Source organism: Gadus chalcogrammus, chromosome 19 (genome assembly GCF_026213295.1).
Source record: "Gadus chalcogrammus isolate NIFS_2021 chromosome 19, NIFS_Gcha_1.0, whole genome shotgun sequence".
In the NCBI taxonomy this organism is placed as follows: Eukaryota; Metazoa; Chordata; class Actinopteri; order Gadiformes; family Gadidae; genus Gadus; species Gadus chalcogrammus.
Window position 1 is genome coordinate 12126971 of NC_079430.1, and position 27010 is coordinate 12153980.

The 27010-nt window shown below is 47.8% G+C and overlaps 1 protein-coding gene across 2 annotated transcripts in view; it reads right to left on the bottom strand.

Moving 5' to 3' along the window:
- Positions 1-2618: 2618 nt before the first annotated feature.
- Positions 2619-27010, bottom strand: part of chrm2a (cholinergic receptor, muscarinic 2a) — a 53785-nt gene continuing 29393 nt past the window's right edge. Inside the window, exons 1-2 of one of the 2 annotated variants that reach the window (XM_056578621.1) lie at positions 16158-16245; positions 2619-7300 (exon numbers count right to left, since the gene is read on the bottom strand). In XM_056578621.1, the coding sequence (XP_056434596.1) occupies positions 5739-7259 (1521 nt within the window). In that variant the 5' untranslated portion in view covers positions 7260-7300; positions 16158-16245 and the 3' untranslated portion in view covers positions 2619-5738. Of the gene's footprint in view, positions 7301-16157; positions 16246-27010 lie in introns of those variants that run through there. The other variant, XM_056578620.1, reaches the window with a different exon arrangement.

Genomic DNA, 27010 nt, shown 5'->3' on the forward strand with positions numbered 1-27010 from the left:
CGGAAGCCACTGCATTCGAAAAAAGCAAATACAGCTACAGCATTATATTTCTACATCCCAGACACTTTTTTTTAGCAAGCGTATTTTTTTTGTATATTTCTTTCTTTTCTATTAATACTAAATTTGTCCATCAAATGGTTTCTGATATTGTACCATTGGTGGTAGTGGTGAAAATGCTCTCATATGTTGGAGTCTCATGCCATACTCTGATCCAGGGTTGGTAGTTCACTGTTTCTTGTACTGTTCAGTCATTTGGCAAGGCAAGAGAACCTTAAACTGAGAAAAAAAACACCCTCATAAATAAAAATATGTCTATGTATGCATTTATATGCTCCTTTCATAATGAAGATAATCTGCATACACATCGTACATCTTTGAATTCAGACAGAGGAGCTCCCATTAAATGTCATACTGCAATTGCATTAAAACATAGATATTATGTTTATATATTTTTACAATGACAAAATAATCAAATATTTATAAAACGTGGTACAAAATGTACAATGATGGTTAATCAGTAATTCTTTGTTGGTAGAACATATTGTTCCCAAGTCAGTGTCTTTGGAAGTTTTGATGCTTCTTGTGAGAGAATGAGAGAGAGAGAGAGTCAGTGAGAGAGAGAGAGAGAGAGAGAGAGAGAGAGAGAGAGAGAGAGAGAGAGAGAGAGAGAGAGAGAGAGAGAGAGGGACAGAGAGAGAGAGAGAGATAGAGTGAGAGAGAGACACACAGTCACACAGTGAGTCTCCTCCTTGTATGTCCCTTGTGTTCAGACAAAATTCTTGTCAGCATAAAAAGTATAATCCTCCTATAACTCACTGATACACAAAAAACACATACATATCCCCCCCCCCCCCCCCCCCCCCCCCAACACACACACACACACACACACACACACACACACACACACACACACACACACACACACACACACACACACACACACACACACACACACACACACACACACACACACACACGCAAAGAGTCCACACGCAAAATAATACTGGAACAGATTTACATTGAGCAATGATAGTAGAAAATACTGCAATGTTAAACAAAGACGAAAGAAAACGTCATGCAAACGCAGAAACACACACCCATATTGACATTCAGGCATGCACGCGTGCATGCACACACACACACACACACACACACACACACACACACACACGCACACACACACACACACACACACACACACACACACACACACACACACACACACACACACACACACACACACACACACACACACACCAAACACAAAACATCCCGCTTTGCCTCCAGGGTAGGGTGTGCAAATGTCAGTTGTGTTATGTCCTATTATCTAGTGTTTGCTTTGTTACAAAACGATGTGTCTTCACCCAGCCTCTGAGGACCCCCACTCGTTAGGAACGCGGCGACGCTGTCTTTGAATTATCGTCACAGAAAGATGACTTTATGAGACATCACTACTCAGCAGTTTCTGTGTGAATAAAAAACACCAACAGCAGCCTCACATCTGAAGATGAAGGTTTGAACGATTAAGATCAAATGGAGCAATCTGTGTGTTCATCACATTTCATTTAAGGCACTGTGGATTGCTCCTTACAATCTGGCGATAGATAAATATATATATATATGTATATATATACATGCATATATTTACATATATATATTTAGTTTTGTTAGAAATAAAATGTTTACGTTATACACCAGAACATCAAGCTTGCAGTCGCTGCAAACACTTAGACCTTGCTACATTAAATATAGTATAATACTTATAAATCGTCTAATACGATACATACCAACTGTTCTTTATGTATTTCCAAACAAAAGTTTTAACCTTGAAAAACTAAACTGCACCGATGCTACCACCAAATATTAAAATATAATCCATTAATGAGGCAAGTCCATCATCATGGGGACTTATCCACACTAAAACTAAACAAAAAACAAATAATATATTAAACGTGAAGTTTCCCCATTTAAGGAGTTGAGCCCTTTTTCTATTAGCCGTGTGAAGATGAGCCAAGCTGCTCTGACGGCACATTATGGTCTGTTGGTCACCATGGAGACAGTGTTCTCGACCGCTAGGAGAACAGCCGAGTGCAGACTATGAATGGGTGAGGGTAAGGGTGAGATGGACGTTAATGGGTGAGGCGTAGGGTTTGATGAACATGAACGAATGTGAATATATGGTAGTGAATGCACTTTAACTCAAACCCAACATGGATCTCTTTGATCCTCCTGAATCCTCTTCCTCCTCTGAACTTGTGCATTGGATGACCCGGGAAATACCGTGAAATCCAAGCTAGAGACAGTTAACAGAACTGCCGGCACTTGTGTTTATACAACCGCTGGACGTCAACAATTCACCTGAACACACTTTGGCTGCCCTCTGAGGCCCGCTGGGTTTCTCCTTACACGGCTGTGATCTCCACCTTCCAGAGGTCTGCTGGGGTCTGTTTCAGTTCTCGGCCCCCCGCCGACCTTCTGTACTCTGTTCCTTGTTTACGTCTATCCCGGGACGATGACACCGTGCTCAATCGTCAATCGTCTAGAGTTTCCAAGCGTTCCTAAACTACTAAAGCTATTTACTAGATTAAACATATCACAACCCTATTCCCCCCCCCCCCCCCCCCCCCCCATTCCACTGTGAGGATATCTCATAGCACAGTAACAGTCTGAGGAGTGATGTAGCTAAAGCTGTAGCTTCAGCTCAAGCCACCGGCGACTGCCCACAAAGAACTCTGTAGTGCAGGTTGAAAGATGTATTTCACATGGAGAGTCCCTGGTGTCGGTGTCACTCCTGCCCTCGCCTTCCCATCCAACACCTCCAACAAGCTGCTCAAAGGCCTGGGTGGCACCTCGCGTTCCCTGCTGGTATCACTCAAACGGCAGCTTAGCCCCACGCTTAACCGGTCTATTCACAGAGGGTGCGTCGCGCTGTGCTGCTGCGTTACGCGATGCAGCGACGGTTGGCGGACACACGATTCATCAGGGTGACAGATGGCATCTCAGTGACAGATTCATCATGGTGACAGATGTCCCCCCCCCCCCCCCCAGCTCCCTCTCAGTCCACATATTGTGTCCGGATCCCCCCCAGCGTGCAGACTTAGTTTAAGGGCAATAAACCAGCTGTGTCCTCAATTCATTAATCCTTAATTCATATGCCCAGATACTTGCCATATATCTGCCAAATGACGGCTAATCTAAATTAAGCTCTACCTGGTGGCTGAAGGGGCGGGGGGGGGCTGCCACTCTAATGAAACAGATGGCAGCACTTTTCCGAACCAAAATCTACGCAGCCCTGGGAAGAGGGCCCGTGCATCCCAGTCGATCAAAACAATACTTATGTGGCACAATTGTGTCACACACACTCATTCCTGAACATTAATGGATGAATATGTCGAGGATGAACATGAGATGGATGGGGTAACAGTAAAAGTTGATGAAACGTTGAACATGTGGATATAGCCCTTAGTTAAGTCACAAGGTTCGGACCTGTGATTAGAAGTAAACTCCATTCTAGGAGTGCTTGCACACATCTCTCGATTCACACACACACCACACACCAAACACACACCACCATACATGGTATCACTCTATTGCACCCGCCCACAGACACACTTTCTCTCATCCAATAGCAGCACATATTGTGACACATGAACACAAATCAGCGAATCACCACAGAGATCCCAATCGTCTCATCCTCCACCCCCTGGTGGGCCGTGAGGGTTAGGGTAAGGGGGCTCAGGGGGGTCAGGGTTCACGGGGTTAGGGTGAGGGAGGTCAGGGTGAGGGGGGGTTCGGGTGAGGGAGGGGGGAAAGTGAAACCCCTTCTCACTGTCTCACTAACGAGCATACTGCTGGTTGGAATTGTACTTCCGCCGCAGTAGGGGGCAGTAGGTCATTCCATCTAGCCTTGGCCAGGGTTAGGGTTAGGAAATGTACCCCCATGTTAGTGGTATGGCCCAACTGGCCTTGATTGGTCCAATTTCCTGTCCTTATTTAAGAGGTTTCTCATTGTGTTGAGTTGAGTGAGGGTAGGTGCTGGCTTGATGCAAGGCCAGTACAAGAAACGCTATGGTATGCTAACTGTTTGCTATGCTATGCTAAAATATGCTATGCTGAGTTACTAGGTTGCTAAAAACTTTTTGAGATATTCATTTATAATTTGGAACGCTGGATTTATTTTTAGTGTATTTATTTTTTGACTTTTTTTCAGGAAATAAAACTTCACTAATTTCTTGGGCTGACCGGGTCGGTCCCTCACAGGGGGGTTAGGGTTAAGGGGGGTTAGGGTTCGGGGGGGTTAGTGTTCCGAGGGGAGGGTTCTGATAAGTTTACTGCGAACAAAGTCTCTTCTATCTCCACGTGAGATAAGATCAGTCATGGAGCCGCTGTGTGATGTACTGGAGGAACCAGGTATACCAACCGCCTAATTTAATAATGTGATCCAAACACTTCTCACCGGACCCTCATCCTCTCTGCCCGAGTGTAACTTTAGTTTGAAATGATGTTCAACCATTTATGTCATTCTTCTGGGATCCTACTAAACAAGAGGCTGGTTAGCGTAGGCTAGGCGTAGGCTTAGGGTTAGGGCGTTTGAGTCCCAGCCAATATGTTTTGGGATGGACCCCCCCCCCATGGGACTCCCACATGGCCACCATGTCCTACCGGCTCCTTCACCATGTTTCAAATGGAATTCACTTTGGATAAAAGTGTTGTTTTGTAAGCAGTAAGAGGCTAATGTTCTTTGTTCGGATGTCATCCCCTAGGAACCCCCCAGAGTCCTGATCCGGAGACGGCCGTGTGACTAGACGGGCTCGGCAGTTTGCCCAATGCCATACAAGGGCCTGGGTGGCGACGGCTGGGCCAATCACATCATCCTTGAATCAGTGCTACTGTCGTTCAGTGGGAGTGAGAGGAAGGATGGAGGGGGTAGTCCTCCGTTACATCATCGACTCTCCGGCAGCCGATGATCGACGGGGGGGGGGCGGGGGAAAGACGGAGGCAAAGAGGCACCGCAAGAACACACACACACACACACACACACAAACCCCCACGCACACACACCTTAACACAAGAAGTAAACACACATTGAGTACACGCAGATGTATATACAGGTATCTACAGTTATCATCACTGAATTGTAACCGGTCGAGGTTGGTCATTCAGTCAGCCCTGTTTTCCCATTGAAATCCCGTCCTCTAAGATTCCTCAACGGTACAGATGTTCCCACGTTTCTGATGGGTTGTCGTTCCCTCTCTCGCCCCCACTGTCCCGCTGCTGATGTGGTCCGCTGGTTCGATCCACGCCAGCTTATTCACCTTTGAACTTTGCACTCTTTGCGTCCGCGAGTCCGTGGAGCGTCCTCCCTGCACCGGCGATCCGCTCGGCTGACGACGTGTTTCAATAGTGGGGTGAGTGTAAAGTGCTACAATAGGTAATTGTGTCAACGACAAAGAAAAACACGCCTTTCTAATTATCACCCTTGCAGTCAGACCTGCACACACACACACACACACACACACACACACACACACACACACACACACACACACACACACACACGCGCTCTTATACTCGCAGAAATACAAACACACATGCGCAGACACATACTTCCACAAGCACACACATAGAGAGATACTCGGATTCACACACACACACGCTGCATACACACACACACACTGCATACACCACCACACACTAAAAACAAAGCTTCCTAAACACACTCTCTCCCTTCACTCGGTTCACCGGCCGGCCCTGATGTTGCGGTACTGGCAGAGCAGCAGGTGTTTGAAGGTCTTCTTGAACGTGACGTTGCAGAGGGCGTAGCAGGCCGGGTTGATGGTGCTGTTGATGTAGCACAGCCAGTAGCCGATGGTCCACACCGTGTTGGGGATGCAGCTGGAGCAGAAGGTGTTGATGAGCACCATGACGTTGTAGGGCGTCCAGGTGGCCACGAACGCCACCAGGATGGCCATGATGGTGCGCGTCACCTTCTTCTCCCGCGACGGAGGCGCCTTCTTCTTCTTGGTGGGCGGCTGCTTGGTCATCTTCACGATTTTGCGCGCCACGTGGTTCTGCCGCTCGGAGGCCGGCACGATCTCCACCGTCAACTGGTTGGCGGGGGTGTAGCAGTCGCCCTTGGGGGACTTGGTCTTGATCTTGATGCAGGTGAGCTTGGAGGAGACCCCCGTCTTGGCGCGTTGCCGCGGCTGCGTCTGCTGGTTGCCGTCGGCGGCGCCTCCGCCGGGAGCGGCGTCGGGCCTGGAGGTGGTGGGCTCCTCGTCGGGCAGGTGGGACGCGGCGGCGCTGCCGGAGCTGGACTCGTTGGAGCTCTCCTTCTCCTCCCCGGGGTGGTCCCTGGCCGCCGCCTCGTCGCCCGCCGTCTCGCCCTCGCCGGCGGAGGACGGGCCCTTCCCGTTCTGCAGCCGAGCGTCGTGCGGCTGGGACGCGTCCTCCGTGGTGCTGGCGGCGGTCTGGGAGAGGGCGGGCCCCGCGGCCAGGTTGTTGTTGTTGGCCGTGGGGAGGGCGGCCCGCGGGGACCGGGGCTCCGGGTTGGGGGCCTTCCGGGGGTCCTTCTTCACGCGGCTCTTGCTGGCCTTGGAGATCCGCCAGTAGAGGATGACCATGATGATGACGGGCAGGTAGAAGGCGGCGATGGCCGTGCCGAAGGTCACGGCGGCGTTGGAGAAGAACTGGATGTAGCACTCCCTCTCGGGCACGGTGCGCCCCCCGACGATGAACTGCCAGAAGAGGATGGCCGGCGCCCAGAGGACGAAGGACAGCACCCAGGCGGCCGCGATCATCATGCCCGCCATCTTGGTGGTGCGCTTGACGGGGTAGCTGAGCGGCTTGGTGACGCAGAAGTAGCGGTCGAAGCTGATGATCAGCAGGTTCATGACGGACGCGTTGCTCACCACGTAGTCCAGGGCCAGCCACAGGTCGCACACCACGGGCCCCAGGGGCCAGTAGCCGATCACGATGTACACCGTGTACAGGTTCATGGAGCACAGGCCGATGATGAGGTCGGCGCACGCCAGGCTGAACAGGAAGTAGTTGTTGACCGTCTGCAGGTTGCGGTTCACCTTGATGGAGAGCATGACCAGGATGTTCCCGATGACGGTGACCAGGCTGAGGGAGCCGGCCACCAGCACGATGAACACCACCTCCACCGTCTTGTAGGGGCTCTCGGCCTCATCCTCCGCCGCCGCCTGCGTCTCGTTGCCCTCCGAGGCGTTCCAGGAAGTGTAGTTCAACACGTCCATGGCATCGGCTCTCTGGCGGCCTTCTCCCACTCAGAAGGAACCTGGACAGGAAGTCAAACGAAAAGACGGGATGAGTCTCCTCCCACTCACAAGGACAGGAAGTCAAAGAACGAGAAGACGTGATGAGTCTCCTCCCACTCAGAAGGACAGGAAGTCAAAGAACGAGAAGACGTGATGAGGTGAACGTTTATCATAGCAGAACAAACAGGGCAGTGATGGGAACTGGAAGAAATGCACTAATATATACACGATAAGATTAGTTGTACTGGGAATGCCAAAAATACATTGCAGACACTTGAGGTAGAGATTACATCTCCTTTTAAATATCCCATGTGACCACAAAGCGAACAACGCTGAAATAGAAACATGGTAACAATTGAACCAGATGTTTGCGCTTTATACTATACTATACTTTGCTGTGCTATGCTATACTGTACTATACTATGCTATATTATATTATGCTATACTATAATATACTAAACTATACTATATTATATTATGCTATAGGAAACTATACAATACTTTATATTTCGTTTTATTTGTGAGCACACAAAAAGAAAAAAATGTGTCCAGAATGTGCTTCATTATCCATAGCATAAAATAAACACAGCTATACTATAACGAGTGGAAAAACGTTAAAATAAGTTATAACCCTGTCAGCATCTGCTCCCTTTTAAATAGCAACGTAGTTGAAAATAAGTCATTAACTTACAAAGATAGCAATTACCATAGAAATACACTTTGATAAATATCCCATTTTAATAGCCACACAAATGGGAGGGTTAAAGGGTTGGCAGGTTAATGAGATTTCTCTTAATAAAAAGTATTTGAAACAAACAACAAACAACCTCTGTTTTAATTGCTATTTAAAATGATATCAGGATCAACTGCTTGTGAGGATAGTGGCCCCTAAACGGTGTTTAATGATAGCTTAATTGAATTGAATTGGAAAACGTGCTGCTGTAAAAGGCAATTTAATAAAAACCCACATTTGCAGAAACAATAATTAATTTTACAATGAAATATTGTTTGTCATCCGTGCATAAATCTTCCAATGAGAAAGCGCTTATGGAAACGCGACAAGAAGGGAACTCGGAAATCCATCCATTATAGAGACAGATTAGAGACATTTATTATTGTTTAGAAACCCTTTGATAACCATCATAAATACACCCTCTGTGCATTCATAACAATAACTTTACATATGTATTAGTATAACAAGCATTTCATATTGTGTTGTATAACTTTTCTATTTATGGGGATAGTCTAAAGTCCTTAGTACTTTAACTATGCTGCTCAAAACGATGTTTGCATTGTTTGAGAATTAAATTAAATGTGCTTTCTTATTTGCTGCTATATATGACATAGGTATATATGCTCAATGCTTTTATGTGTATTCTCTTTCCACGTATCTTTAATGCTCTATAACTTTGCTAGATTTATATCATCATAATAATCTCATCTAAACTGTGTTTAGTTACTTGATGGCAGGAAGGGACATTGTGTTCTATTGTCTCCCGGCTTATCACACTTTATGAGCTGCCATGTAGCATCTGCTTCCCGGCCACAACAAACACAAATCAATGTTCACAGCGTGTGTATTGGAAAGTACAATAGGAAGTAAATGCAGAAAAAAAGTACATAGCCTTTGCTGTTTGTAGAATTTCAAGGCTTTTTAAACCATTGATCTGAGATTATCCTTATTTCCACCTTAATGACTAAGTAGGCCAACCCTCATTTCACAGTTCACCCTACAAACAACTCAATAAACATCATAGGGATTTATTGAACACATTTTCTATGGCTTTTTGATGTTACAATATCCAAATGTAAGAGGATTATTAGTTAACATTAATATTTCTCCATCTGTTGCTTCTTGATCTTTTTTGCCAGTGTGAATGTCTATTTATTCTGGGCTGTTAGATTTGACAAACCTGAAAAAAAAAAAAACTCAATGTGAAATCGATACCCAGGAAGAGCCGGTTCAGTGAAACGCTTCGCCGCACACGGCCTCCACCACGTTCAGCGGCCCAAAGACTGCCATTCAAGCTCAAGGTCTTTAGCGCTGGAGCTCGGAGCTTTTCTGAGTGACTAGCGAGCATTCACTTATCGTCCGCACCAGAAATCCCTAATCATTGCATTAGCCATGGAGCTGAGCCTGTCCCTAATCCTCCGTAAAATGTTTAACTCCGCCGATTTAAACTCGAGAAACACCACAACAATACGATGGGGACTGGTCGACTTGTGGCCAACAACAGACAAGTGGATTAGGGGGAAAGTGAAGTGGATGGAGTGGGTCACGTCATAACGGGGACAGCGCTAACTCCCCTTAGCGGCTAACTGTCCTTCGAGGCTAACTGCCCTCTGAGGCTAACTACCTCCATCTCTGGCTACTGTAAGCCTCCCCCTGGGGTCTCGGTAAGCAGGCACCCCCCTCAGGCCGGCCATATTGAGGGATCAAGATGTAATCCTGTCCTTTTAGGAGCCACTTAACGCTCACGCTTTCCAGGACAACTGGTCCCACGGACTGGGCCAAAATATAAGCCTTCATCAACACAATGTGAGTCATTTCCAAAGTAAAACTGGAACGTTTCCACAACGTGATGATTTGCTCAGTGTTAATAATTAATAAATATTGTTAACAGTCAGCCAAACCAGGAAACAAGCCCCATTCTCCTTTAATATGTTAAACCAATTCAATGTTTCCCATGACTCGTGATTATTTCTTATTAACTAAATTAAGATCAATCAACATAACACAAAGAGGGGCATACAAACTGAGCCTGATTATCTTTTAACTTTTAATAACTAAATAATTTACTTGTTAATGTTTCTCTATAGGTAATAACAATAATTTAACCCTAAAAAAGCATTAAATGGGATCTTTTAATGCCAAGTTTCATTGACACTTCACAATGTAACCTACCAAGAAAACGTAATCTTCTCTCAATTAATCTAAGTTAAATCGCCTCTTGTTGTTTATTCCTCTTAAGTGGGTGGAAATATCAGTTACCGGTATTCTTTTTTTAAATACCAAACGACTAAAAGCGGTATTATTGTATAAGAGTGACATAATTACTGAATCATTTGGTTTTGTGAGAATTTAACTTGAGAAAGCATTATGAAAGGTTCTGCAGGTGAAATTGTTTTACTGATTGCGCTTTAGATGAAGTGTCCAATTAAGCCGACCACACCAGTGAGTGCTCACTGGTGATAACGGGACCATTCCCATGCCGCTTGGATTCTACTGGTTTCTGCTCCAGTTGCTGCCACTACGAGTCCATGGTGTCTCTACAGGAGCAGCTAACCCCCACCCTGACCTCTCGACAGGAGCAGCCATCATGATGAGGGTGAGTTACTTACACCAGTGTGGCCTGACTCTCACCCTCACCCTAACCTCAACGACATGGGGAGGCCTCTGCAGGGGAAAGCAGTTCGGTTTCACTAGGAATCACACTGTGTGCTGAAGAAGGTGTTCATCGGGTCAGATGTGGCCACGCACGCACGCACGCACGCACGCACGCACGCACGCACGCACGCACGCACGCACGCACGCACGCACGCACGCACGCACGCACGCACGCACGCACGCACGCACGCACGCACGCACACTATCATCTCAAACTATTATTATCGGATTCATTCTCAATTTGGCAAGTAGTGCAACTATACAAAAGGCTTGTTGATCTACATGTGTTTATGAGTTCAGAGTGCGCGAGGAAAGCTTGGGCACAAACCTCTGTGCGTTTGGCTTGTTTGTTCATTTGGGATTAAGTGATTCAGTGGGCGAGATGGTGGGAGAAAGAAAGAGATAAGGGAGAGAAAATCGGAGACAGATGGGAGGGACATGAATAAAGAGCACTGAAGACTGAGATGTAGAGGGAGAGTGTGAAAGTGCAAGGGAGAGAAAGAAAGAGAGAAAGAGAGTGGGAGAGAGCAATGGCAGACAGATGGGTAGAGAGAGACAGAGAGCCCAATAAAGAGTGAGAGGGAGAGTGTGAAAGAGCAGGCGAGAAAGAGAGGGAGCAAGAGATGGAGAGAGAGAAAAAATTCATTTGCTAAAGGATAGATGAATAAGTGAAAGGTGCGTATTGTCCTGCGTTCTGCCTTGGCTGAACCCCACAACAGGCTCACCAGAGCTGAAAATTGCCTATGCGCTTTTGGGAGGAGGCTGGAAAGAAGGGCAACTTTAACCTTTCTCCGTTAAAGTCTTGTCTGGCCCGCCCTCACCTCGGGCCCCGATAACTAGAGGCCCTTAAATAGAAAAACATCTGAAGGTAGAACCAGCCTTGACATTTCTGCCTAAATGCCGCAGGCGTATTATTGGTAGCAGAGAAGGGTTTAGCCAGGTCAACGGTGGGATTGGGGTCGTGTTTGGACCAGCCATATTCAGGATGACCGCAGATATGGGGCAGGAAAGGGGTTTGACCTGTAGCAAGACGCCCCCTTCCGTTACCCACTCCTTAAGCACTTGGAAATTGCTGTGGAGGAGATAGTGTTGCATGCAGCAGAGGTGATGGTGCTTGGGTGGAGACCCCACCCTGACTGTTTGTTGTTGTTTTATGATTGAAGGTGCATGACTCGAATACAAGAGAGATCGTCTGCATTGCAGCCTCTCTGCTGGGAACCAGCAGAGAGGCTGGTTCTCTCTCTCTCTCTCTCTCTCTCTCTCTCTCTCTCTCTCTCTCTCTCTCTCTCTCTCTCTCTCTCTCTCTCTCTCTCTCTCTCTCTCTCTCTCTCTCTCTCTCTCTCTCTCTCTCTCTCTCTCTCTCTCCACACATTGAAAATTCGAAACAAATGCAACCCGATGACATTCATAATCTTAACAAATAGTTGGAAAATGCGATCTTGAAATGGTTTTCAGCCTGCGGAGGCAAACGGGTGGAGGCCTCAACGGGCGAGCTAGCAGAGTTTATGCCAAGCAGACAAAATGACAACGTCCTTTGTCTCTATCCCTCTGAGGTAAATATTGACCAGCATTCTCGAGAGTGGAGATCGTTTCTGTCCTCTGGCGTCCCTCGAAGGAAGAAGAAAAAAAGCCATGAGATCCGTCCAACAGTACAATGAACTTGCATCAGGCACACACACACGCACACACGACATCCATTTCTATTGCTACGATCCGAGAGCAGAAGATCTGCTTCTGGTTGAGTTGGGGTTGTTTATTGGGCGGATTCAGTGAATGCATTCTTTACTTTTGGCGAGTTTTTCTGTCTCGTGCTCCGATCAGATTTCATGGAAATCATTCCGAAATATATTTCCACCCTGAGGCTCATGAATATATTGATCGCTCTTTTGGCCTTAGTATTGAAATATTCCTCCATACAATTCCCAATTTCACGTAGTATGGCCACTGCGTTCAATTTCAATCGGAGGTGATTCATTTCAGCGCAGGAGGTGCACATGTCAGAAGGTGTTTGTCATATAACGACACACACACCCATTCGTTGTGTATTGTGGTCCCCTACACACCGAAGAGGTGTGAACCTCACATGATGTTGATGCTTCTACACATTATTAATCTAACTGTGGGGCTGGCCCTCTATACAAGGCATCTACACCTCCACCCCCAATCATCTGCACCACCACCCACCAACCATCTACACCACCACCCCCAAACCATCTCCACCACCACCCCAACCATCTATACCACCACCCCCAAACCATCTACACCACCACCCCCAAACCATCTACACCACCACCCCCAAACCATCTCCACCACCACCCCAACCATCTACACCACCACCCCAACCATCTACACCACCACCCCCAAACCATCTCCACCACCACCCCAACCATCTACACCTCCACCCCCAACCATCTACACCACCACCCCCAAACCATCTACACCACCACCCCAACCATCTACACCACCACCCCCCAACCATCTACACCACCACCACCCCAACCATCTACACCACCACCCCCCAACCATCTACACCACCACCACCCCAACTATCTACACCACCACCCCAACCATCTCCACCACCACCCCCCAACCATCTACACCACCCCCACCACCACCCCAACCATCTACACCACCACCCCAACCATCTCCACCACCACCCCAACTATCTACACCACCACCCCAACCATCTCCACCACCACCCCCCAACCATCTACACCACCCCCACAACCACCCCAACTATCTACACCACCACCCCAACCATCTCCACCACCACCCCAACCATCTCCACCACCACCCCAACCATCTCCACCACCACCCCCACCACCACCCCAACTATCTACACCACCACCCCAACTATCTACACCACCACCCCCAACCATCTCCACCACCACCCCAACCATCTACACCACCACCCCCAACCATCTCCACCACCACCCCAACCATCTACACCACCACCCCCAAACCATCTCCACCACCACCCCAACCATCTACACCACCACCCCCCAACCATCTCCACCACCACCCCCAAACCATCGACACCACAAGCCCCACAAAACCTCACCGCTCCTCTACCTCCAGATAGACACACACACTCAAACACACACACACACACCCGCTCCATCTCTCAGTATTCCGGCTACGTAGCGATGGAGCACGTCATGCCATCTGTGGAGAAGGGCGGTGTAAATATGACCTCGCCCCGTCAGCGGTAATATGCTGATTTATGTTTCTGTTTCAACCTAAACTGAAAGCTTTTTCACTCAGGAAGATAACGTGAAGCGAATGACAGCTTTCTGCAGTCGTAGATATGAAGGAAAACTAAGAGGAAATATGTCACTTTTAATGACAAGGTTCTTATGTTCTTCAAAGGATTGAATAGTGAGGGAACAACCCAAGGCACAAGTGTTCAGATCTGAGATGTTAACGTAACATGGAGCTAATTTTTCTGGATGCATATTCATGATTTTTTATTGCTATTTTTTTCTTATCCTATAACAGGGAGTGGGTCAGGGAAACGGAGGTCGGTGGGTGTCCTGGATGGTGCTATACCTGCCATGATATAGTCAACATGCAAGCAAAGAGCAAACCTTTATTTCCACCACTATCAAAATAAGAGTCCCCCCAGCTCTGCACTGACAGTCACACGAGCGCGTCCAATGCTCGTGTTCCGGCCCCTCGCTTCACATTACACGCAGAGTGTTACAAACACAATCCAACCACCGCAACACAGCAATGCCCCAGAGTCATCAGAAGGCTTCAAACTTTTCTCGCTTTTAATGATTCTATCGCTCTTGCTCCAGAAGTTTACACGAAACAATGTTTATAAAGATGTGACCAATAGCAGAGACTGCAACGTCCCTTCCAGCTCTGTACAGATAGACAGAAGTGTTTGTTACAATGTCTGACACCGCCATAAATCCAATGACACACACACACACACACACACACACACACACACACACACACACACACACACACACACACACACACACACACACACACACACACACACACACACACACACACACACACACACACACACACACACACACTATGTGTGTGCTGCTTAGCCCACATGGAAGCTGGCGTCCCAGGTGTGATTCTTGGCAACTGGATAAGGCTGGTACTTTCCCTCTCCACCCCCCTCTCCTCTCCACCCCCCTCTCTCCTCCTCCCTCTACCCGAAAGGGGAACCAAGGACAGATATAAACCATTATCCAGAGGCTGGAAGTTTGAACCGTAACACCTGGCTGCCCCCCTCCTCCCATCTCCGGAGCAGAGTGGTGCCATCACCCCCCGTCCCCCCCATCACCCGGCCCCCGTCCCCTCCGGTGAACTAGCAGACTGCACACATCCATCCTGTGAGACCCCTCGGGAGGATTTCCTTTCGGGTTGGGTTTTTCTCTAACAGCGATCTAATCTTCACACATCGGCCCAGCCTTCCTCCTGAGGTATCGAAGCAGGCGACCGAATCAGGGCCAAGCTTTGCTAAGCATCAATTTGGAGGAAGAAAGGCATCCTGCGGCGGCATCCTGCCTCCTGCCGTCGATGAACAACGGACGATCTCAGAGAGCTGTGGTTCTGCATCCCCGATACGTTTGGGAGATAACCCATAGGGCAGCTCCCTTCACTCAGGCTCGCTCCCATGCAGCAGTGAGGTTCTTCAACCCATCGGGAAGATCCCTTCACTCAGGTCTTCAACCCATCCACTCCCCTACTACTATATAGTATGCATTTTGTAGTACGCGAAATATTTAGCGCGTCCGAATACTCAGTAGGCATTGTGTAGTATGGAAGACGTTTCCGAATGCGTACTACCGCCAAAGTAAACCACGGACTTCACTACGCTATCCCACAATGCAACCGGAGTCTGGTAACGAACGAAGAAGGGATGGCTGACCCGACACCACCAGAAAGACGTCGTAGAAAGCGGCGAAAAAAAGAGACATTAAAAAGAGTAAAATAGTAAAGTAAGTAATTAAGTAAAAAGAGACATTTTTAATTTAATAGCAACGATGACAAGACGGAAAACAGGTAACTTATCAAGGTAATTTTGCCGGCATCTGAGGGGAGATACGTAATCTCCAAACATCCGGACGAGTTTCGGCGATGTTCGGAAGCGTTCTACGCATAGCTGTAGACCGTACTACACTGTCAAGTGTGGTAACGTCAAGTAGTAGACACTGAACAGAAATAGTATGTACTAAGTATTCGGATTCAGCCTTGCTCTTCTGGTCTCTCTCTCTCTCTCTCTCTCTCTCTCTCTCTCTCTCCCCCCTGGTGGTCTCAGTAAAGTCTTGCTCCGTGCCATTAGCGAATGTGGCGGCGCAGCTGTGCAGTGTCACTCAGGCCAACCCATGTGTGAAATGTAAGGGGAAACGATTCCAGCGCAGCTACCGCACCTTACCGTTTGCCATCACGCTCGGTGAGAGACTTTCCAAGGCGACCATCACACGATATTTGGAATAAAATACGAAGGCGTGTCTTACCTTCAATTATTTTTCTACGTGCTAACGTAAAGCTCTCCCTGATAAAGGAGTGGAGGTGTGACTCTGGGTTAATACTGCGGCTGCATTATGCCCCCCCCCCCCCCCCCAGCTTTGGTTCCCTGGTCCGCCTTGGGGCAGGTGTTCTGCCTCAGCGAATCAACATGAGGGGGTCAGAGCTGCCGCTGGCGCCGAGCCGAGCCGAGTGAATCTCTCTCCAGACGTGTTGTTTCATCACGGTCTGCCCCCCGAGGGTGAGGCGTCCAGGCTGGGTCCAGTCACGAGTGCACAGGACCATCTCACACATATCTCCACCCGACCCGCTGCCTCCCAGTGCTCGAACTCGAATGAAGTCACCCGTCATGACCTCGCTGTTTGGTTCCATGATTCCATCATACGCCAAACCGCCCTCATTGTCTTCTCTGGATCTCGGGTGCTCCTAGGGCTCTCCTCCTGGAGGTGTCTCAGGGCTTTGGGAAGTGGTCCTTCAGAAGGCCGATTGTCATGGGGGGGGGGGGGGGTTCGAAGAGGTCACCTTCATCCCCATCCAGTGTTATCCACCACCATCGCCTCCCCCTGCAGGGTCACAGTCAACTCTGCCCCAAATCCTCCACACAGTCCCTTGCAGGGGTCAGCAACAGCCACCCCCAACCCCTCCTGGTCCCCCCCCCCCCTCCCCTCCTCACCTCCTTCGGGATTGGCTCACAATCGGCCCCACTGAAACCTCCTCATTGACCTGTATGGGTCACTGTCAGCCCCCCCCCCTTCCCCGCTCCCCCATCACCCCCGCTCATCCCCCCCCCCCCTCCTCTCCATATCAGACCCTTGAGTCTCAAGTATGTTTTCTCTTCCTTATGCCCATGTATGGGCTACTGACACCTCCTCAGTCTCTTCTCTGGTTCACCATCGCCTCTCCCCCCCCCCCCCCCCCTCCTCTCCCTCTCTCTCCCCACCCTGGCTGCTGTCTGTGATGCCTCATGGTGCCACCTTCACAGAGATAGGATGTCCCGGAGCTCGTTAAGATAAAGACAGAGTGGAGGATAGAGAGGACAGAAACGTTGCGGAGAGGGAGGGGGGGGCTGTTGGAGTCGTTCCACTTCAATGTTTCCTGTTTCTCTCTTTATCTCTCGGCTGTGTTCCCCTTTAGTAAGCAACAAAGACTGTCCTTGAAGAAGCATTTTTTCGTCTGCACAGTACTGTACTACACACATTGCAACGTACAGGAGACCACATAAATAATAAGCAAATCACGAGAGAGAGAGAGAGTCTCTTATGCTCTTTTAGACTCTGTGTAATGTGCATGGTCACATCTTGAAGAGCCCAATTCAAACCAAGTCGACCGGCTCGCTCTCTCTGAACTCTGAGACTCTCCAGAGAAAACAATCTTTCGTTGGATCATTGGAGAGAATACGAGCCCAGGCCTGGAGGACTTTACAAGGCATTTTGATTGTTTACTCAACAGACACATTTTCTCCAAATACTAAAGCTCTCAACCTTAATCTATTATTCTAGGTATTCTGTGCCTCAAAGGTATAGAATATCTGTTCCTTTATCTTTTTTTTACTTTCCCTAACCCTCACTCAAATTGATTTTAGATGATTCAATGAGCATGAGGCATCGGGCATCTCAGAGGTCGGGCTGTGGACATAAGGGTTAGGGTTAACCCGTACCCTAATAAAGAGATGGCTAAATCTTTACAATTAGAGTATATTCCTTAACCTTTAATTAACATTAGTTGATTCAGTTGATGTACAGTTAGTTAATGGTCTAGCAATAGTTATACTATAGTAATTCTAAAGCAACAGTGTTACCTGAGGTATTCTTTGATACATTATTTAATAGGGTTAGGGCTAACACTAACCCCTTTGCTAATGCTATTGATAATTACTTTACTAATGTTAACCCTGTATCCCTGTGTTGTTACTTAGGGCTGCATCAGTATCCTCACAGTCCCAGCCTCCAACCATCACGGTAATCCACCAAAATCAATCTCTGTCCCAATATCAAATGCAATGGCGGAAAGCGGTGAAGACGCAATGGCCTGTCAAGCGAGCTTGTTACAGAGACAGGCCAATTTCGCCAAAACTCGCTTGTGTGGCTTTTCCGCTTGATTCCCTTGTCACTGTCTTCCCCACCGTGACTTGTGGCAAAGATTCACTATAGATTAACGCTTGACAGATCCCGTATAGCTGAGCCATGCATGAAATTATTAGCAGCGGCTTTGATAGAAAGCTTTGCTCATTCCTCACAGGAGGGGGCGACTTTTAGCGGAGCCCTTTTTATTTTGTCTGCCTTCATCTCAAGATATTTTTAGCTCTGGTTTTGACAAAATAGTCTAATTGGCGGTATTTGCCCATTAAAATGATGATAGTTTTGTTTCAACGGATACTTACTCTTTATTGTTGAAGTCGTAATTGTTTAGGGCCTATTTACGTTTAGGTCACTACAGCGAAAAGTAGTGAAAAGCAACAAATTAATGTCATCCATTACATGGTGTGTGTACGAAACACTTTAACATCCTTTTCTGCACTTCACTCATTTGAGTAGTTTTGTTAAGGATGATGTTATGTTTAGACGTCGACACAGAACTTTATTTTTTCTCGTTTTCTAAAAAAAAGCAGACCAGACTTTAAATGGTAATATTGTTATTTGGGAAACACAAGGAGTACTGGTTTTGGTCCGAGCGTTGATTTTGTGCCCAAACATACAACAACATGGTTAGGGTTAGGGTTACAAAGCCCAGACCTCTGCTGCTCATAGGGTGAAGGGTTAGGGTTAAGGTTGAGGTTAGCTGACTGTTACGATTAGGTATAGAGCTTAGTGTGCTTCTGGTTATGGTCAGTACTGATATCACACAGCGGGGGCAAAGTTGAGGCGCTGAATAGCAACAGCTGAGGCTGCAGGTGAGTCTCAGGAAGTGAGACTATGAGTTCAGGGTCTCCGGTGGTGGATCTGGGGGTGAGACTTGTAGGATTAACACCGCACACATTTTTTCAAGACACTGCTATGATATAACTTTTTGGTTGTAAATACATGGTGTACCTGAAGGACTGGAGTCAAGGCGCTGGTCTTGACTCCAGCGGTCAACTGCACTGACGGTTTACCCCAACGGGACCAGGTGCCGGTGTGTGTGTGTCACGGAGAGAGAGCTTTTCGCTGACGGTGGCTGTGGACCTGCGGTGAGTACCTCTCACCTAACCCCCTCGATAGGTACGATTGCACTCGGCCAGGGAAAGTTTAGGAGCATACTTGGAGTTCAACGCGCCACGCAGGGACAGACATTAGGTTGCGGGTTGACTACCCGGGTCACAACGAGTACGATAGGTCTAGCATCGTAACACAAAGCCCAGACCTCAACCTCAGCATATGAAGGGTTAGGGATAGGGCGAATAGGGGTTGAGCGACAGGGCGAATAGGGTGATGGGTTACATCTCTCTCTCTCCCTTCTGCTACCAGGAGGATAATCGGTGTTTCCTGAACGTGCCATTAGCATGCAGCGCCCCAAGCCTCCAAGCTTCCCGTCAAAACACCGCCACATGACCGAGTCAACCAGACATGTATGCCTTCCAGCGATTTTTTTTCTCTTAGAGGCCTGACACTGGTGGGAGTGAGGGAGAGCAGGCTGGGGGTTACATTTGTTTGTCGGGGGGGGGGGGGGGATTGCTCCTGCCATCGCTCCGTCAACAACATGCTTATTAATTGGTCAATTTTTGTGTAATACGGCCCGAGGCAAACTTCCTGCGTTCAGAGGGCCATATGCTGAGCTCCATTTTGTCTGTTAACACAGCGCTTGGTGTTGCCAGTGCTTGAGGGAAACTCCACAGCAGCATGTGTCACACAAATTGGATCCATGTCAGTCACATTTCTTTCATTTCATCTACGTCCCCCATCTGAACTATAAGTCAGTGGATAAGGTACTTAATTCCTATCATTACATTTATCTTAAGGATGGATTAGCCCATTTCCCTCACATCTCACTGCATGCGTACAAACATTTTTTGCTGGATGCTGGGTGATTTATTTGATATGTCTCCCCGTAATTAACCCTCGAGGGAATGACCCGGTTCTGATGCATCATGGGTAGTGTCAACTCGCTGTTGGCATCAGGACCGGGAGCCGGGCCGCGGGTCATCCTCTCACTTCCTGTTTGCGCTCGGTTGACGTGCGGTGATGACGCAATGTCATCCGGGGGTCACGAATGGAACCGCAGCCAGGCCCGCTGTTTGTTAAGCTGAGCTTAAAACCGCTAACTTAATTAAACAGCTGGACACGTGGGGTTAAGGTTAGCACTGGTTAGGGTGGTTACATGCTGCCCTTGTAAGGCGGTCCCTTGTTAGGGTTAGGGTTGAAAAGCATCTGATTGAATCTATCCAGGTTAGTGAGGCGTACAAAAGTGGTCCAAGGCTTTAATAGGGTTAGGATTAGCACTGGTTAGAACTGGTTAGACCGAGGGTTTAATAGCCCAACCTTTGTCTGAGGAGGATACAAACTACCTGCATGGTTCCGTTGGTTTTTTACACAATGAATTCACTGAGCGGCAGGAACACGTGAGAGGCCGTGGGACGCCCTACTAACAACTCCTAACACTCTTACCTAACCCTAACCCTGACCATATCGCTGGGGACCTGCTTCACTGATGGCCCACAACAGACACACAACGTGATAACATCGCTGGCCCATGACGCACAACAGACACACAACGTGATGACAACGCTGGCCCATGACACACAACAGACACGCAACGTGATAACCAAGCCATCTCTCGATGCTTCCGAGCTGTTCTGTCGCTATCTGCCTCTGAGTAGGAGCACATAGTGGCCCAATCCCATTTCTACCCCTTACCCCTTCCCCTTACCCCTTCCCCTTGTTTTGAAGGGGTAAGGGGAAGGGTAAGGGGTAAGGGGAAGGGGTAAGGGGTAAGGGGAAGGCGTAAGGGGTAGAAATGGGATTGGGCCTAAGGCCCAATCCCATTTCTACCCCTTACCCCTTCCCCTTACCCCTTCAAAACAAGGGGGAGGGGTAAGGGGAAGGGGTAAGGGGTGTCTGTTAGGAGGTTATATTTAGAGGGTAGGAGGGTGTTGTGTGCTAGGGTGTGGGAGCCAAAGGGAACCGACGTCCACAGCCTAACCTGTGGGCGTCCACTAACACGAGACCCCCACCCTAGCCCTCCATACAGAACCCCACCCTAACCCTCCATACAGACCCCCACCCTAACCCTCTATACAGACATATGAATCCACTGTCGGTTTGGATAAGTGTAAATTAGGGGGTCTAACCAGATTGAATGGTTGAGCAGGGCCCTTGTGTGGAGATTAGATTTCTGTCTTTGCCCATGATTAAAGAGTAATCATAGCGTCAGTCAGAGAGAGAGAGAGAGAGAGAGAGAGAGAGGAAGAGAGAGAGGGGGGGAGAGAGAGAGAGAGAGAGAGAGAGAGAGAGAGAGAGATATGAACTTGGGGAAGATGAACAGCTGCTGTCTCTGTTGAATGTCACTCCATGGCCGACCAGTATATATATATATATATATATATATATATATATATCTAAAGCTAAACGTCTGCTGGAAAGCGACTCTGTGTTGTTGGGGAAAGACTAGGAGGTTCTTTGAAAACATTTTGCGAAGGACGATCAGCTCGACCTTAGTGGAATGAATAAAAAGAGAGATTGATCGATCAATCCTTTTGTCTTCTGTCAAATGTAAGGGCCTGACCAGCCTCCCCCTAAAACAGACCAACCCAGTGGTGATACCATGAGAAGATTCATCCTCTCTTACTGTGGCACCGTGATCCATGCTGGGTGGGCAGCTCAATGCACTCTGCAGTCGACAGTCACGACTAATTGATTAATGGACCACTGTTCATGAATCAAAACGTTTGAAAAGCCAATACTCATGAATAAATATATGTATACATTAGTGAAATGTACCCAAAGCAGTAACTAGGCATTCATTATTGGTTAATCAGTTGCAAAGCATGACCAACTTGCATAGTTTGTCATGAATTGATTGTATTACAAGCCCAGCACAGATCTTTGTGTGTGTGTGTGTGTGTGTGTCTCTCTGTATCATCCATCTTTGAATGGTCTCGCATGTGGCATGAAGTAGTGTAATCGGATACGACAAGCTGACGTTAAGAAGTTAGCATTTGAAAATCTCTTTCATGCGTAAAATGATGAAATCTCTTATAATTAAATTCTGTTAATTAGTTATTTCACCATCCAAAATCAAATCAACCGAAACTTTCCCTACAGCTGAAAACATGTTGTGACGACGAACTTTAAATATCATCTAATCATTTCATGTTTAGACATGTTTCTGCACTGTCTGACCCCTACCTGCACCTTAATGACCTGTCTCTGTACTGTATAACCCCTACCTGCTCCTTTAGGACCTGTCCCTGTACTGTATAACCCCTTCCTGCTCCTTAATGACCTGTCCCTGTACTGTATAACCCCTTCCTGCTCCTTAATGACCTGTCTGACTCTATTTCCTGTGTCTTTCCTAACTAGCATGGGGGGGAAGGAGCTCTACTGCTAAAGTAGATATTTAATTTGAGTTGGGTGATAGAGACTAAATGATGCTTAAACGTGTGTGTGTGTGTGTGTGTGTGTGTGTGTGTGTGTGTGTGTGTGTGTGTGTGTGTGTGTGTGTGTGTGTGTGTGTGTGTGTGTGTGGTTTACTGCTTTTGTTTGTTTACTCTCTTCTCCAGTCCATGTTCCTGATTTCCCCAGACTCCCCTTTTAGTGAGACACACGCACGCACACACAAACGCACACACGCACAGGAGTGCGCATCAATCAAACATTGAATCTCGGTAGCGATCATTGATTTCTTATTTCTTTATTTACTCTTTTAAATGAGACCAACGATGGCGTACGACCACTGCAGTCTGTTAGCCCTCTCCGTTGGAGTGTTAGTACTGACCCCCTTGTCTTTAAGGGAGTGTTAGTACTGAACCCCAGTCACATGCCACTCCATACAGGACTGTGTTCGGTGAAGCCTTCACCGTAAACACACAATATCAGCTGCTCTCCACCTGTCTCTCTCTCTATCTGCCAGTGGGGAGTAAGACAGATGCATTAGGCTTTCTCTCTCTCTCTCCCTCATTAAGGCCTCTCTCTGTCTCCCATCTCTCTTCCACTCTATTAGGCAACATCTCTGTTTGTCTCTCTCTCTCTCTCTCTCTCTCTCTCTCTTTCTTTCTCTCTCTCTCTCTCTCTCTCTCTCTCTCTCTCTCTCTCTCTCTCTCTCTCTCTCTCTCTCTCTCTCTCTCTCTCTCTCTCTCTCTCTCTCTCTCTCACACATATATATTAGCTGGTATTAGTCATTGTCTCTCTCTCTTGGTTGCCTCCTTCTTTTCTGTCCCTCTTGGTTCCTCTCATTAGATCGTCTCATGAACTCCTCTTTCTTTGTCTCCTTCCTTTCTCTCACCTCTTTCCGTCTCTCTCATCCGCTGTCGTTCTCACCGCTGTTCACGTTACTCCCCACGTCTCTGTCTGTCTGTCTGTCTGTCTGTCTGTCTGTCTGTCTGTCTGTCTGTCTGTCTGTCTGTCTGTCTGTCTGTCTGTCTGTCTGTCCAGCTGAATGCAGACTCTAATCAGATCAGAGCCTCTATTGGGCGGGTTGCGGGGTGATGTAGGAGGCAGGCCATTAGCAGATTAGCATCATTAGCTTCTATCTGGAGAGAGAGAGAGAGAGAGAGAGAGAGAGAGAGAGAGAGAGAGAGAGAGAGAGAGAGAGAGAGAGAGAGAGAGAGAGAGAGAGAGAGAGAGAGAGAGAGAGAGAGAGAGAGAGAGAGAGAGAGAGAGAGAGAGAGAGAGAGAGAGAGAGAGAGAGAGAGAGAGAGGTTCTGCATCAGTTTCATTACAGACATCCTTCTCCTGCTCTCGCCCCTTTCCCCGTTTTCCTTTTTTCCAGTCTTTCCCTTTCTTTTCTGATTAATGAAAGTAATTAGCGCCGCCGCAGCGGCAGGGAGCTGAAGGGCGAAGGGAAGCAGCAGCCCGAGGAAGTGGGCGTGGCCGGGTCTAATAACCTCCTGAACGCTGCAGAGTGGTGCCCACAGCCTCTCCCCTGGTCTCAGTGTTACTGACGGCTGGAGAGTGGTACCCACAGCCTCTCTCCTGGTCTCAGTGTTACTGGAGAGTGGTACCCACACAGCCTCTCTCCTGGTCTCAGTGTTACTGGAGAGTGGTGCCCACAGCCTCTCTCCTGGTCTCAGTGTTACTGACGGCTGGAGAGTGGTACCCACACAGCCTCTCTCCTGGTCTCTGGGGTACTGTCCAAAAACAGAACATGAGGGAAAAGAACAGGATTTGGCAGGAAGTGCTCTCGGGAAGTTTGGACGCAGAGGAAAGAGGCTATTTTATCCCCCGACAGCAGGAAGTGATTAGAGTCCACCTGGCGCCCAGTTTGACGAAAGCAGCCATCAGAATGCCATCGCTATGACGACAGTGATAAGGAGGAGGAGAGGGAGGCGGAGGAGAGGGAGGAGGAGGAGAGAGAGGAGGAGGAGGAGAGGGAGGGGGAGGAGGAGGAGAGGGAGGAGGAGAGGAAGGAGGAGGACGAGGGTTTGAATCGCTGGTCTTCCGGTTGGAGTCTTCACCACCTCCCTTCCTACTTCCATCACGGTGACCGACTCTAAGGATAAGACCCCCCCCTCCCATTGCTTAGAAGCTGTATTGTATGTGACCAGGCACTTTGAGTCTGCCTCGTGTATGAAAAGTGTTCTATAAATAAAGTTGCCTTGCCTTGCCTCCCTTTTGTGGTTGAATTGTATGGCTGGCCGCGGGGAAGGGGGGGGGGGCGGAGGGTGGGAGGGTCTGCTTTCATTCTACACCCTCTGCAAAGTGGGGGATACGTGTGTGGGGATTTCTGGTTGTGTGTGTGTGTGGGACCCACATGCACACAAGTACAGTTTATGAAGAGAATATCACTTGTGCTCTGAGCACATTCATGAGGCCGCTCTATCACTGACCCTGCAGGCACAACGACCACCGGCGTTATCCATCAGGGACGGAGAAAGGGCAGGTGCAAGCTCAGGGCTTCTGTGATTGGCCTCTGCTGAACTATTCCCTGCTATTGGTCCAGAGCGTTCACTGTCCCCATCACTGTAGACCTTTGTCTGGTTGTCCCACGCCCGTCTTGCAGTGAATCCTTTAGGACTCAACGAATGCATCTCATTGTGTGGTTCCCGTGGGGTGACCATTATTTCAAGGTTTAGAAGAAACTGGTGTGTGACAGGGGGATAAAGGATCTTTCAGTTTGGGTGTTTCGTGCGGCTTTTAAGTGCATTTTAAATGCCTATTGCCAGGAACATTCACAAGGTTATGTTATAGATTCAAGTATTGGAGTAAGATGTTGACAGCTATGGAAATCAACTAAGGCGAGTAAAGAGTAAAGATTTAAAACGCCACAATATGCAGACAAGGCATAAGAATTGTGAGTTTGTTGTCAGTGTCACATTTACAGTTGTACAGCTTTTATACAGTTATTGTTGTTATTTATTTATTATTATTTTGTGTTAACAATGTACATAACGTACAATATACGTTATGTACAGTCCGTTGGACTGTGTGGTTTTAGTGAGTATAATATAAAGTCGCACATCAAATTTCTAACTGTCGAAGACTGTATTACGATGAAGATGGCTAATTTAACAGATTTTGTAATTTCCCCAAAAGACGTGTCATCTGTTTCCATGAACAGCTGCTGCCTAATGATCTGATTCCTGCAGATCCCTCCAAATCCTTTACTTCATTATTTCTAAACCTGTAGCCATAGTCGTCCCGATGCCATCGCTGGCTCATGGTTGTTAAAATTAGATTCTTGGAATGATAATACCCCCATCATTTTCCCCGTCACTCAGTTACACGCGAGACAAATCGTGAAACTTTTCAACACAAGGAAGCGCTTTTAAAAATTCATGGCTTCATATCTATTACTTCCATGTCCTTTCCCTGGTGGCCATTTACACACACACACACACACACACACGTGCGCACATACGCACACACACACTCAAGGCAGCTGCACCTCTCCCTACTTGAACCTCATCTGTTCTCTGATTCTGCCAGAGTTTCCAGGACTTTGCGAGCTTCACAGAGCATTATGGAACAAGTGCACATTTTGGAAATGATTCACCAGATTGTGAATTGTCTTTAGCAGTGAGGGTGTTTGAACTCCCAGGCAAAAGGGGACTGGGTTGGATCTCCATTTCCAAAGCCTTATCTCTGGAGAAAAGGTCTTCCTCCAGCTGCTCGTCAACGGACAGCCGCAGTACTGGAGATCAATGAACCGTCTCTCCAGGCTTCACCAAACGTGAGCATTTGCATGTACACACTTTTGGTCTTTAGACATTTTGTAAAAATACCTGTATGACGAGTCAGTGTTATTTATTTCACTACAACTCCGTTCTGACGGACGCACAACGAATCCAAAAGACAAAAGGGCTTTATGTTTACCTTTGTGGCAAGCGCTCTTACGCTGAATACTCTCCTGCAGAATTAGTATGAAGTCAATGTGCCAAACATTATTGGTACGGGATGTTTTAGTGGAGCTAGGAAGGAAGGCTACGATGGTTTGTCAGCCAGACTGATATTGTCCGCTACTGAAAAAGACGAATTCACAAGTAAGTCTCTTTGGATGAATCAGGGCTAAAGGAGGCTAGTAATGGTAGCTGAGGTGTTGTTTGAAGAGGCCCACGCTCTTGGCTGCGTATACCCTGGCTGAAGCCCATGGAACTGGAGGCTTCAAAGGCTGGGTGGAATTACACAGTGGGTGGGTAACAGTGGAAGTCTGCTTCGACTGCCTCTCGCTTTCAACAGAAAACAACATAGATTTCTGGGGGAACACTTTCAGG